A 14,853-nucleotide genomic window follows, 5' to 3' on the forward strand; every position below is an offset into this window, starting at 1 on the left:
CTCTCCTTCTTATGATTCTCAGTATTTTTGGTATGAGAGGCAGAGGAGGGAACACATACACTGACTGGTACACCCACGGTGTCACCAGAGCGTCCACCGCTATTGCCTGAGGGTCCCTTGACCTTGCGCAATATCTGTCCAGTTTCTTGTTAAGACGGGACGCCATCATGTCCACCTTTGGTTTTTCCCAACGGTTTACAATCAGTTGGAAGACTTCTGGGTGAAGTCCCCACTCCCCCGGGTGGAGGTCGTGTCTGCTGAGGAAGTCTGCTTCCCAGTTGTCCACTCCCGGAATGAATACTGCTGACAGTGCTATCACATGATTTTCCGCCCAGCAGAGAATCCTTGCAGCTTCTGCCATTGCCCTCCTGCTTCTTGTGCCGCCCTGTCTGTTTACGTGGGCGACAGCCGTGATGTTGTCCGACTGGATCAATACCGGTTGACCCTGAAGCAGAGGTTTTGCTTGACTTAGGGCATTGTAAATGGCCCTTAGTTCCAGGATATTTTTGTCTCCAGGCTTGACCATAAGCCCTGGATATTTCTTCCCTGTGTGACTGCTCCCCAGCCTCGCAGGCTGGCATCCGTGGTCACCAGGACCCAGTCCTGAATGCCGAATCTGCGGCCCTCTAGAAGATGAGCACTCTGCAACCACCACAGGAGGGACACCCTTGTCCTTGGTGACAGGGTTATCCGCTGATGCATCTGAAGATGCGACCCGGACCATTTGTCCAGTAGGTTCCACTGGAAAGTTCTTGTGTGGAATCTGCCGAATGGGATTGCTTCGTAGGAAGCCACCATTTTTACCCAGAACCCTTGTGCATTGATGCACTGAAACTTGGTTCGGTTTTAGGAGGTTCCTGACTAGCTCGGATAACTCCCTGGCTTTCTCCTCCGGGAGAAACACCTTCTTTCTGGACTGTGTCCAGGATCATCCCTAGGAACAGAAGACAAGTCGTCGGAACCAGCTGCGATTTTGGAATATTGAGAATCCACTCGTGCTGCCGCAACACTACCTGCGATAGTGCTACACCGACCTCCAACTGTTCTCTGGATCTTACCCTTATCAGGGAATCGTCCAAGTAAAGGATAACTAAAATTCCCTTCCTTCGAAGGAATATCATCATTTCGGTCATTACTTCAGTAAAGACCCGGGGTGCCGTGGACCATCCCTACGGCAGCGTCTGAACTGATAGTGACAGTTCTGTACCATAACCTGAGATACCTTTGGTGAGAAGGGTAAATTTTGACATGAAGGTAAGCATCCTTGATGTCCCGAGACATCATGTAGTCCCCTTCTTCCAGGTTTGCAATCACTGCTCTGAGTGACTCAATTTTGAATTTGAACCTCTGTATGTAAGTGTTCAAAGATTTTAGATTTTAAAATCGGTCTCACCGAGCCGTCTGGCTTCGGTACCACAATAGTGTGGAATAATACCCCGTTCCCTGTTGCAGGAGGGGTACCTTAATTATCACCTGCTGGGAATACAGCTTGTGAATGGTTTCCAAAACTGCCTCCCTGACAGCGGGAGACGTCGGTAAAACAGACTTTTTGGAAACGGCGAGGGGAATACGTCTCGAATTCCAATTTGTACCCCTGAAATATTACCTGAAGGATCCAGGGGTCTACTTGCGAGTGAGCCCACTGCGCACTGAAATTCACTGAGAACGGGCCCCCACCGTGCCTGAACTTGTAAAGCCCTAGCGTCATACTGAGGGCTTGGCAGCGGCGGAAAAGGGTTTCTGTTCCTGGGAACTGGCTGATCTCTGCAGCCATTTTCCTCTCCCTCTGTCACGAGCAGAAAAGAGGAACCCTTTTGTCCGCTTGCCAACCAGGACTGCGCCTGATAATACGGCGTCTTATTTTGAGAGGCGACCTAGGGTACATCCCCTTTTTTAAGGCAATTCCAAATGCCGTTTGGAATCCCTGACCACTTTTCTGGTAGATACAAAGCACTTATACTTGATGCCAGTCGGCAAATATTCCGCTGTGCATCATGCATATATAGAAAAGCATCTTTTAATTGCTCTATAGGCAATAATATACTGTCCTTATCTAGGATATCAATATTTCCAGTCAGGGAATCCGACCACGCCACCCAGCACTGCACATCCAGGCTGAGGCGATTGCTGGTCGCAGTATAACACCAGTATGTGTGTAAATACATTTTAGGATACCCTCCTGCTTTTTATCAGCAGGATCCTTAAGGGCGGCCATCTCAAGAGAGGGTAGAGCCCTTGTTCTTACAATCGTGTGAGCGCCTTATCCCCCCTAGGGGGTGTTTCCCAACGCACCCTAACCACTGGCGGGAAAAGGTATACTGCCAATAACTTTTTAGAATTATCAATTGTTATCGGAGGAAAACCCACGCATCATCACACACCTCATTTTATTTTTCAGATTCAGGAAAACTATAGGAAGTTTTTCCTCACCAAACATAATACCCCTTTTTTGGTGGTATTCATATTATCAGAAAAGTGTAAACATTTTCCATTGCCTCAATCATGCAATGTGTGGCCCTATTGGAAATCACGGTTGTCTCTTCACGTCGACACAGGAGCCAGTATCCGTGTCGGCGTCTGTATCTGAGGTAACGGGCGCTTTAGAGCCCCTGTATGAGACATCTGGACATGCACAAGCTGAGTAGCCGGCTGTCTCATGTCAACCACTGTCTTTTATACAAAGCTGACACTGTCACGCAATTTCAACAGTACATCCACTCAGGTGTCGACCCCCTAGGGGGTGACAACACTATTACAGACACTCTACTCCGTCTCCACATCATTTTTCTCCTCATACATGTCGACACAAAAGTACCGACACACAGCACACACACAGGGAATGCTCTGATAGAGGACAGGACCCACTAGCCCTTTGGGGAGACAGAGGGAGAGTTTGCCAGCACACACCAGAGCGCTATATATATATACAGGGATAACCTTATATAAGTGTTTTTCCCTTTATAGCTGCTGTATTGTTTATACTGCGCCTAATTTGTGCCCCCCTCTCTTTTTTAACCCCTTTCTGTAGTGTAGTGACTGCAGGGGAGAGCCAGGGAGCTTCCCTCCAACTGAGCTGTGAGGGAAAATGGCGCCAGTGTGCTGAGGAGATAAGGACGCAGAGAAAGGGGCGGAGCCTATCATCCGTTTTTCTATATGTTTTGGCAGGGGTTAAATGCATCCATATAGCCCAGGAGTTATATGTGATGCATTTATTTTAGCCATATAAGGTTTTATCGATTTATTGCGTCTCAGGGCGCTGCCCCCCAGCGCCCTGCACCCTCAGTGACCGGAGTGTGAAGTGTGCTGAGAGCAATGGCGCACAGCTGCGGTGCTGTGCGCTACCTTATCTGAAGACAGGATCGTCTTCTGCCGCCGATTTCACCGGACCTCTTCGCTCTTCTGGCTCTGTAAGGGGGCCGGCGGCGCGGCTCCGGGACCCATCCAGGCTGAACCTGTGATCGTCCCTCTGGAGCTAATGTCCAGTAGCCTAAGAAACTCGATCCACTCTGCACGCAGGTGAGTCCGTTTCTTCTCCCCTTAGTCCCACGATGCAGTGAGCCTGTTGCCAGCAGGTCTCACTGAAAATAATAAACCTAAACTAAAACTTTCACAAAGAGCTCAGGAGAGCCCCTAGTGTGCACCCTTCTCGTCGGGCACAGAAATCTAACTGAGGCTTGGAGGAGGGTCATAGGGGGAGGAGCCAGTGCACACCAGCTAGTCCTAAAGCTTTCTTTAGATGTGCCCAGTCTCCTGCGGAGCCGCTATTCCCCATGGTCCTTACGGAGTTCCCAGCATCCACTAGGACGTCAGAGAAATAAAAGCTTAGGGCTGCTTAGAAGCAGCCCCACTGTTAAAAGGAGCATTCAATTCCTGCCAGCACCAAAACAAAACATAGTAACATAGTAACATAGTATCTAAGGTTGAAAAAAGACAATTGTCTATCGAGTTCAACCTATTTGTGGTCTCCTATGCAGGATTATTTGGTCTAAAATTTTTACTGATGCTGATGTCAGCCGTTGCGTTTTATCCCTCTTTTTATAGTAACTATAGTGCATGACTATGCACCATATCCATTAAGAATTTATCTATCCCATTGCAACTCACCTCAGACAGGGAATTCCAAACACGTATTGTCCTTACCGTGAAAAAACTTTTACGCCATATTGTGCAGAATCCACTCTTCTCTAACCTGAGCGAGTGTCCATGAGTCCTCTGTATTGATCTAACCAAAAACAGGTCCTGCACAAGCTCGTGTATTGTCCCTTTATATATTTGTAGATGTTGATCATGTCCCCTCTTAGTCTCCTCTTTTCCAGTGTAAACATGCCAAGTCTTGCAAGCCTTTCCTCGTATTCCAGCGTCGCCATGCCCTTAATTAGTTAGGTCGCCCGCCTATGAACCTTTTCTAGCTCCAGGATATCCTTTTTGTAGTATGGTGCCCAGAATTGTACACAGTATTCAAGGTGTGGCTTCACTAGTGATTTGTATAACGGGAGTATAACACCCTCGTCCCTTGCATCAACTCCCCATTTTATGCATGCTAATATCTTATTAGCCTTCTTTGCTGCAATCCTACTTTGGGTACTGCTGCTTAGTTTGCGATCTATGAGAACACCTAAGTCCTTTTCCAGTACAGTATCCCCTAATTTTACCCCATTCAGTATGTAGGTGTTATTTTTGTTCTTGCTACCACAGTGCATTACCTTACACTTGTCTGTATTGAAGCGCATTCTCCATTTGGCTGCCCATGCTTCTAATTTAACTAAGTCATTCTGAAGAGACTAAGCATCCTCCTCTGTATTTATAGCCTTACACAATTTGGTATCATCTGCAAAAATTGACACCATGCTCTCTAGACCTTCTGTTAGGTCGTTAATGAATGTGTTGAACAATAGCGGTCCTAATACTGAGCCTTGCGGCACACCACTTAACACTTCAGTCCAATTTGAAAAAGATCCATTGACCACAACGCGCTGCTCCCTATTATCTAACCAATTTTTGACCCAAGTGCATATTGTGCTACCTAGCCCTGTTTCTTGTAGCTTGCAGATAATTCGCATGTGTGGTACTGTGTCGAAAGCTTTGGCAAAGTCTAAAAAGATTACATCCACCTCTTTACCCTGATCGAGGTTTGCACTTACTGTTTCATAAAAGCCAAGTAAGTTGGTTTGACAGGATCTGTCCTTCACAAATCCATGTTGATTCCTCTTAATGACCTTATTGGCTTTAAGGAACTTCTGAATACTATCCCTTAGAATACCTTCCAGTACTTTCCCCACTATAGATGTAAAACTAACTGGTCTATAATTACCCAGTTCAGCTTTACTTCCCTTTTTGAATATAGGCACTACTTCCGCTATAAACTGGATAGCATACTGTAGGCTAAGGGCGGGGTATAGGGCTGGGGAGGAGGGAGGAGGGGGGAGACGGGACCAGAGCATCCTGGGAGCTCTAAAAGCTTTAACTGTTTGGTGCCTGGTCCTATCCTACCACCTACACCCCAATGTCTTTCCCTAGGGAGACTATGGACCCTGAAGAAGATATATAGTTAGAAATCGAATTATTATTATTTATTATTACCACCTATTTATATAGCGCAAATGTATTCTGCAGAGCTTACAGAGAATATTTGGGCATTCACATCAGTCCCTGCCCAAGTGGAGCTTACACTCTATACTCCCTACCACATGTACAAGTACACAAATTCATGCTACGGTTAATTTAGTTAGAAGCCATTTAACCAGACAGTATATTTCTGGATTGTTGGAGGAAACCCACGCAAGCAAGGGGAGAATATACAAACTCCACACGGTTAGGGCCATGGCAGGAATCGCACCCATGACCTCAGTGCTGTGAGGCAGTAATGCTAACCATTACACCATCTGTGCTGGCCAAGGTCTGGACCCCTCCTGATAAAACTAACACCCGCAGATAGGCATAGAACTGTCTACTCAAAGAAAAAAACAAGAATGAGACCCATTACTAAATACAATTAATAAAAGCACATTCACAAAGTTTGAAGTAAATTCTATCCATAATTATAAAAGCAAGCAATTTAACATGCCAGGATATATCTGGCATCTGTGCACTGTGAGTGCATGCTAGGAGTCATAAAGAAACACTTGGATAACGGATACACTAGAATGTCATGGAAATGCGTTTGATTTGTGCTGTATTGCGCTCTGTGACCATGCTACACACATCCTTAATGTCCAGATATAAATACACATACTTACATCCATTTCACCTTGGTCGACAACATAAAAATTATCTCCTTCATCTCCTACAAGAGGACAAAATAGGAAGTAGGAGAAACAAAAGCATTAACATGGAAAATGAGAAAATAAGATTTTACTTACCGATAAATCTATTTCTCATAGTCCGTAGTGGATGCTGGGGACTCCGTCAGGACCATGGGGAATAGCGGCTCCGCAGGAGACAGGGCACAAAAGCAAGCTTTTAGGATCACATGGTGTGTACTGGCTCCTCCCCCTATGACCCTCCTCCAAGCCTCAGTTAGGTACTGTGCCCGGACGAGCGTACACAATAAGGAAGGATCTTGAATCCCGAGTAAGACTCATACCAGCCACACCAATCACACCGTACAACTTGTGATCTGAACCCAGTTAACAGTATGATAACAAAGAAGTAGCCTCTAAAAAAAGATGGCTCACAACAATAACCCGATTTTTGTAACAATAACTATGTACAAGTAATGCAGACAATCCGCACTTGGGATGGGCGCCCAGCATCCACTACGGACTATGAGAAATAGATTTATCGGTAAGTAAAATCTTATTTTCTCTAACGTCCTAGTGGATGCTGGGGACTCCGTCAGGACCATGGGGATTATACCAAAGCTCCCAAACGGGCGGGAGAGTGCGGATGACTCTGCAGCACCGAATGAGAGAACTCCAGGTCCTCCTCAGCCAGGGTATCAAATTTGTAGAATTTTACAAACGTGTTCCCCCCTGACCACGTAGCTGCTCGGCAAAGTTGTAAAGCCGAGACCCCTCGGGCAGCCGCCCAAGATGAGCCCACCTTCCTTGTGGAATGGGCATTTACAGATTTTGGCTGTGGCAGGCCTGCCACAGAATGTGCAAGCTGAATTGTACTACAAATCCAACGAGCAATAGTCTGCTTAGAAGCAGGAGCACCCAGCTTTTTGGGTGCATACAATATAAACAGCAAGTCAGACTTTCTGACTCCAGCCGTCCTGGAATTTATATATATATATATATATATATATATATATATATATTTTCAGGGCCCTGACAACGTCTAGCAACTTGGAGTCCTCCAAGTCCCTAGTAGCCGCAGGCACCACAATAGGTTGTTTCAGGTGAAACGCTGACACCACCTTAGGAAGAAACTGGGGACGAGTCCGCAGTTCTGCCCTGTCCGAATGGAAAATCAAATATGGGCTTTTGTAAGACAAAGCCGCCAATTCTAACACTCGCCTGGCCGAGGCCAGGGCCAACAGCATGGTCACTTTCCATGTGAGATATTTCAAATCCACAGATTTGAGCGGTTCAAACCAATATGACTTGAGGAATCCCAACACTACGTTGAGATCCCACGGTGCCACTGGAGGCACAAAAGGGGCTGTATATGCAATACTCCCTTGACAATGTCTGGACTTCAGGAACTGAAGCCAATTCTTTCTGGAAGAAAATCTACAGGGCCGAAACTTGAACCTTAATGGACCCCAATTTGAGGCTCATAGACACTCCTGTTTGCAGGAAGTGCAGAAATCGACCTAGTTGAAATTTCTTCGTGGGGCCTTCCTGGCCTCACCCACGCAACATATTTTCACCACATGTGGTGATAACGTTGTGCGGTCACCTCCTTCCTGGCTTTGACCAGGGTAGGTATGACTTCTTCCGGAATGCCTTTTCCCTTAGGATCCGGCGTTCAACCGCCATGCCGTCAAACGCAGCCGCGGTAAGTCTTGGAACAGACATGGTACTTGCTGAAGCAAGTCCCTTCTTAGCTCCCGAGGCCATTAGTCCTCTGTGAGCATCTCTTGAAGTTCCGGGTACCAAGTCCCTCATGGCCAATCCGGAGCCACGAGTATAGTTCTTACTCCTCTACGTCTTATAATTCTCAATACCTTGGTTATGAGAAGCAGAGGAGGGAACACATACACTGACTGTTACACCCGCGATGTTACCAGGACATCCACAGCTATCGCCTGAAGGTCTCGTGACCTGGCGCAATACCTGTCCCGTTTTTTGTTCGGGCGGGATGCCATCATGTCCACCTTTGGTCTTTCCCAACGGTTCACAATCATGCGGAAAACTTCCCGATGAAGTTCCCACTCTCCCGGGTGGAGGTCGTGCCTGCTGAGGAAGTCTGCTTCCCAGTCGTCCACTCCCGGAATGAACACTGCTGACAGTGCTATCACATGATTTTCCGCCTAGCGAAAAATCCTTGCCACTGCCCTCCTGCTTCTTGTGCCGCCCTTTCTGTTTACGTGGGCGACTGCCGTGATGTTATCCCACTGGATCAATACCGGCTGACCTTGAAGCAGAGGTCTTGCTAAGTTTAGAGCATTATAAAATTTGCTCTTAGCTCCAGTATATTTATGTGGAGAGAATTCTCCAGACTTGATCACACTCCCTGGAAATTTTTTCCCTGTGTGACTGCTCTCCAGCCTCTCAGGCTGGCCTCCGTGGTCACCAGCACCCAATCCTGAATGCCGAATCTGCGGCCCTCTAGAAGATGAGCACTCTGTAATCACCACAGGAGAGACACCCTTGTCCTTGGATATAGGGTTATCCGCTGATGCATCTGAAGATGCGATCCGGACCATTTGTCCAGCAGATCCCACTGAAGAGTTTTTGCGTGAAATCTGCCGAATGGAATCGCTTCGTAATAAGCCACCATTTTTACCAGGACTCTTGTGCAATGATGCACTGACACTTTTCCTGGTTTTAGGAGGATCCCGATTAGCTCGGATAACTCCCTGGCTTTCTCCTCTGGGAGAAACACCTTTTTCTGGACTGTGTCCAGAATCATCCCTAGGACCAGCAGACGTGTCGTCGGAACAACTGCGGTTTTGGAATATTTAGAATCCACCCGTGTTGTCGTAGAACTACTTGAGATAGTGCTACTCCGACCTCCAACTGTTCTCTGGACCTTGTTCTTATCAGGAAGTCGTCCATTTTCTTTGAAGACGAATCCTCATTTCGGTCATTACCTTGGTAAGGACCCGGGGTGCCTTGGACAATCCAACGGCATCGTCTGAAACTGATAGTGACAGTTCTGTACCACGAACCTGAGGTACCCTCGGTGAGAAAGGCAAATTTTTGGGACATGGAGGTAAGCATCCCTGATGTCCCGGGACACCATATAGTCCCCTTCTTCCCGGTTCGCTATCACTGCTCTGAGTGACTCCATCTGGATTTGAACTTTTGTAAGTGTTCAAATATTTCAGATTTAGAATAGGTCTCACCTAGCCTTCTGGCTTCAGTACCACCATATAGTGTGGAATAATACCCCTTTCCTTGTTGTAGGAGGGGTACTTTGATTATCACCTGCTGGGAATACAGCTTGTGAATTGTTTTCAATACTGCCTCCCTGTCGGAGGGAGACATTGGTACAGCAGACTACAGGAACCTGCGAGGGGGAAACGTCTCGACATTCCAATCTGTACCCCTTGGATACTACTTGGAGGATCCAGGGGTCCTGTACGGTCCCAGCGTCATGCTGAGAACTTGGTAGAAGCGTTGGAGGGCTTCTGTTCCTGGGAATGGGCTGCCTGCTGCAGTCTTCTTCCCTTTCCTCTATCCCTGGGCAGATATGACTCTTATAGGGACGAAAGGACTGAGGCTGAAAAGACGGTGTCTTTTTCTGCAGAGATGTGACTTAGGGTAAAAAACGGTGGATTTTCCAGCAGTTGCCGTGACCACCAGGTCCCATGGACCGACCCCAAATAACTCCTCCCCTTTATACGGCAATACATCTTTGTGCCGTTTGGAATCTGCATCACCTGACCACTGTCGTGTCCATAAACATCTTCTTGCAGATATGGACATCGCATTTACTCTTGATGCCAGAGTGCAAATATCCCTCTGCGCATCTCGCATATAGAGAAATGCATCCTTTAAATGCTCTATAGTCAATAAAATACTGTCCCTGTCAAGGGTATCAATATTTTTAGTCAAGGAATCCGACCAAGCCACCTCAGCTCTGCACATCCAGGCTGAGGCGATCGCTGGTCGCAGTATAACACCAGCATGTGTGTGTATACTTTTTAGGATATTTTCCAGGCTCCTATCAGCTGGCTCCTTAAGTACGGCCCTATCTGTAGATGGTACCGCCACTTGTTCTGATAAGCATGTGAGCGCCTTATCCACCCTAAGGGGTGTTTCCCAACGCGCCCTAACTTCTGGCGGGAAAGGGTATACCGCCAATAATTTTCTATCGGGGGAAACCCACGCATCATCACACACTTCATTTAATTTATCTGATTCAGGAAAAACTACAGGTAGTTTTTTCACATCCCACATAATACCCTTTTTTGTGGTACTTGTAGTATCAGAAATATGTAACACCTCCTTCATTGCCCTTAACGTGTGGCCCTAAAGGAAAATACGTTTGTTTCTTCACCGTCGACACTGAAATCAGTGTCCGTGTCTGGGTCTGTGTCGACCGACTGAGGTAAATGGGCGTTTTACAGCCCCTGACAGTGTTTGAGACGCCTGGGCAGGTACTAATTTGTTCGCCGGCCGTCTCATGTCGTCAACCGGCTTGCAGCGTGTTGACATTATCACGTAATTCCATAAATAAGCCATCCATTCCGGTGTCGACTCCCTAGAGAGTGACATCACCATTACAGGCAATTTGCTCCGCCTCCTCACCAACATTTTCCTCATACATGTCGACACACACGTACCGACATACAGCACACACATAGGGAATGCTCTGATAGAGGACAGGACCCACTAGCCCTTTGGGGAGACAGAGGGAGAGTTTGCCAGCACACACCAAAACGCTATAATTATATAGGGACAACCTTTATATAAGTGTTCCTCCCTTATAGCATTTAATATATATTCATATCGCCAAATCAGTGCCCCCCCTCTCTGTTTTAACCCTGTTTCTGTAGTGCAGTGCAGGGGAGAGCATGGGAGCCTTCCCACCAGCATTTCTGTGAGGGAAAATGGTGCTGTGTGCTGAGGAGAATAGGCCCCGCCCCCTTTTCGGCGGGCTTCTTCTCCGGAGTTTGTGATATCTGGCAGGGGTTAAATACATCCATATAGCCTCAAGGGCTATATGCGATGTATTTTTCGCCATACAGGTATTATACATTGCTGCCCAGGGCGCCCCCCCCCCGCGCCCTGCACCCTCCGTGACCGCTGTGTGAAGTGTGCTGACAACAATGGCGCACAGCTGCAGTGCTGTGCGCTACCTGATGAAGACTGAAAGTCTTCTGCCGCCTGGTTCCGGACCTCTTCAATCTTCAGCATCTGCAAGGGGGGTCGGCGGCGCGGCTCCGGGACGAACCCCAGGGCGAGACCTGTGTTCCGACTCCCTCTGGAGCTAATGGTGTCCAGTAGCCTAAGAAGCCAATCCATCCTGCACGCAGGTGAGTTCACTTCTCTCCCCTAAGTCCCTCGATGCAGTGAGCCTGTTGCCAGCAGGACTCACTGAAAATAAAGAACCTAAAAACTTTTTCTAAGCAACTCTTTAAGAGAGCCACCTAGATTGCACCCTGCTCGGACGGGCACAAAAACCTAACTGAGGCTTGGAGGAGGGTCATAGGGGGAGGAGCCAGTACACACCATGTGATCCTAAAAGCTTGCTTTTGTGCCCTGTCTCCTGCGGAGCCGCTATTCCCCATGGTCCTGACGGAGTCCCCAGCATCCACTAGGACGTTAGAGAAAACAGGGAACAAGCTGACAGAAGAAGGAAAGTCTAATTTAGGGATGTAGATCTTTGCACGTATTCAGAAGTGGACACATCTACGCAGCCACAGAGCCCCCATCCACCAGCTAGTTAATATAGTTTTCATCACAACCAGAACAATTGCACCAGTTCTGACTGGTGCTAGAGATCTGTTTGAAATTAGACTGCTCTCTGTATAACCCACAATTCTACTTGCTCACCCACAGATCACTTAACTTACGTGTGAATGGCCAGTTGCCACTCGAGTACACCCAGAAAGCCCCCAGTGGAGTTGCTGCTGAGATGCCTATAAGTCTGAATGATTCAAAGTTGCTCAAAGTTGTGTATGCTAACCTATAGAGCATGTACAGAATGTAAAATCAGAAGATCCATCTATGGATTTGCATGAAACCCTAAATCATGTCAACCCCAGCAACATCATTCCTCTGTCAGAGCCCTCACTTCATACCCATCTATATAACACCTCTTTAGGACTCCTAACTTCGTACCCTGCGGTATAACCCCTCTGCTATAGACCCCACTTCTTACCCTGCAGAATAAGTACTCTGCTAGATCCACCGCTTCTTACACTGTGGTATAAGCCTTCTGCATAAATCCTTGCTTCCTAACCTGCGGTATAGCACCTCAGCCAGAGTCCCGCTTTTTACCTGGTTTAATCACTTCACAAACAGACTTAGAACCTAATGCAGCATGGAACGCATGTAGGATTGCGTTTGCATGCTGAAGCCCTGTAAAGTGTGCGCATGTGCAGTAGCCGCACTGCGTGTGTGCACACAGTGAGGTGCGACAGGGGGGCGTCGACTCTGTTTTAGAGACGTCACGGCGGCATTAAGCGGGGGCGGTGGCAGAGGGTTACCCTAGACATGTGAAAGCAGGCCCGGGATGTGGGGCAGACTTGCCCTATGCTGGGCGTCCCCCCACATGTCAGTGTACTGGATCGTAGATGTGCTAATTAGGCCCTTAGCCTGCCAAACGCACTCTGAAGGAATAACCTCTTACCCTGCTGTATCACAGTTTCTCCGGCAATATAGGTCACAGAAAACATGGCGTCAAAGATGTCGCTGTAAGAACAAGAAAACAATGTCCAAATTTGAATAATTATATGGCAATGCGGCCATTTCATTTAGAGCACTCTATGTGCAATCAGTTAAGGTTTACAAGAGAAATTGCTGCCTGTTTCCATAAGACAAATCTCTTTAGTTACCTACAATATGGTAGGATAGAAATTGTTTCTCAGTTTCATATCTAGACCACAGTACACACACAAAAAAAGTGAGTTTATCCAACAAATTAATGGATTGTAGTCTACAAAACAAAGAATCCCTACTAGAAAATATATATATGTATTAGTTACTTTTCTAATGAAATGCATCCTGGGTACAAACGGTTGATAGACACAAGTAAAGTATGTAGACATTAGTTTTATGACAGACAGACAGACAGACAGACAGACAGACAGACAGACAAGCACTGGTATAGTTGTACATGGGAGATGCCCCAGGTTTCTGACATGTTTTAAAACCCCAGGAAAGTGTCTGTGAAAACAAAACAGATTTGGGGCCAGCCGTAATGAAGTCCAGGGTGAACGCAGGTGTGGGATCCAAAGCTGAACTCTGCCGTTTTTAAAAAAAAAGTAAATCATGTACAAGGCAAAACCATGCCTTGTAAATGATTGCCTCTTTAAAAAAAAAAAAAAAGTCTGGCGTTGGCCAAGGAACCCACACCTCCAGATAACTCAGACTTCATTACATCCAGCCCCTGGTAGGACTTTTGGGCTTTAGCCGGTTAAGGGTTTCTGGGGCTATGGATGGAGAGTGAGGGTGGGCTCCATCCATTAAGCCCATTTCTGAGAACAAGCTAATTAGTGCTTGCACCTGTAGAGGCTAATAAAAAATGTGTCAGGGCTTTACTCAGTGTCTTACTACCTGGGGGAACAGGCAGCAGCCCTGTTGAGAGACATCACGATTACTGGCTGTTAGTACTGCACCTATGTATATGTTCTGTGGTAGGGACATTAGGGAGAGAACCATTTTGTTAGTTTGAAGCCTGACCGGCATGGATTTATTTTTATGTTTATGCTAGGACTGCACAAAAACCCTGGACTGGTGTGCTGCTTCTTGGCTGCTGTGTGTTTAGAAGTGCCCATCTACCCCAGAAGAGGGCACCCCCACCTTGATCTCCTCACAATACACACACACAGATCACCCATAACATTAAAACCACCGACAGATGAAATGGACATGGATCATCTCATTACAACGGGGAAGCAAAAACAGTTAGCTCTTGAAGTTGATGTGTTGAAATCAGAGGATTACCAAGGCATTTAAGCAAAATGTGCTACTTAGTGTAAAAAAATTAGGTTTGGGTGGAAGATTGTGAAACCTCTAGCATCATAAAAAGCCAAAACACATAACAAAAGTACAAAAGATTTGAAAAGGAAAAAATGGACTGTTTAACAATGGCAGGCAACGAGTGCTGATTTCAAGCCAATTGAAAATCTTTGGAGAGAGAAGAAATCTACTATTGGGAAAATGAATCCTATATATAGGGGCAAACATTAATTAGCTTTGATTCTGCAAACTAATTAGTGATCTTACCTCCTCTCATTGTCGTCCAAATGAGCAAACAAAACATTCTTCTCTATGGCCTTAGCCAGAGCAGCCATAGTTTTGTAATCTTTGGGTATCACCTGAAAGGAGCCACATAACATGGATCAAACAAACACTTTCATAATGACTGAACATACTAGAGCTGTAACACAGGAATGTCACACACCGTAGTGAAATTACAATCATTTTATGGCCAAAATATCAAACTATATTGGCACAGATACATCCAGCTTTTTTACATAGCTACTTAGCATGGCTTGAGAGTATTCTACCTGGATGATCCATGGTTAGACTAGTACTAGATGTAAACTAGTAGCGCTTAGTAAAATAT

The 14,853-nt window shown here is 46.5% G+C and overlaps 1 protein-coding gene across 1 annotated transcript in view; it reads right to left on the bottom strand.

Moving 5' to 3' along the window:
• PRKAR1A (protein kinase cAMP-dependent type I regulatory subunit alpha) overlaps positions 1–14,853 on the bottom strand; it is a 174,410-nt gene that overhangs the window by 92,825 nt on the left and 66,732 nt on the right. The window contains exons 4-6 of the mRNA XM_063960728.1: positions 14,511–14,602; positions 12,913–12,974; positions 6,237–6,283 (exon numbers count right to left, since the gene is read on the bottom strand). Coding sequence (XP_063816798.1) covers positions 6,237–6,283; positions 12,913–12,974; positions 14,511–14,602 — 201 coding nt within the window. The remainder of the gene's footprint in view (positions 1–6,236; positions 6,284–12,912; positions 12,975–14,510; positions 14,603–14,853) is intronic.

This window comes from Pseudophryne corroboree, chromosome 3 (assembly GCF_028390025.1).
Source record: "Pseudophryne corroboree isolate aPseCor3 chromosome 3, aPseCor3.hap2, whole genome shotgun sequence".
Lineage (NCBI taxonomy): Eukaryota > Metazoa > Chordata > Amphibia > Anura > Myobatrachidae > Pseudophryne > Pseudophryne corroboree.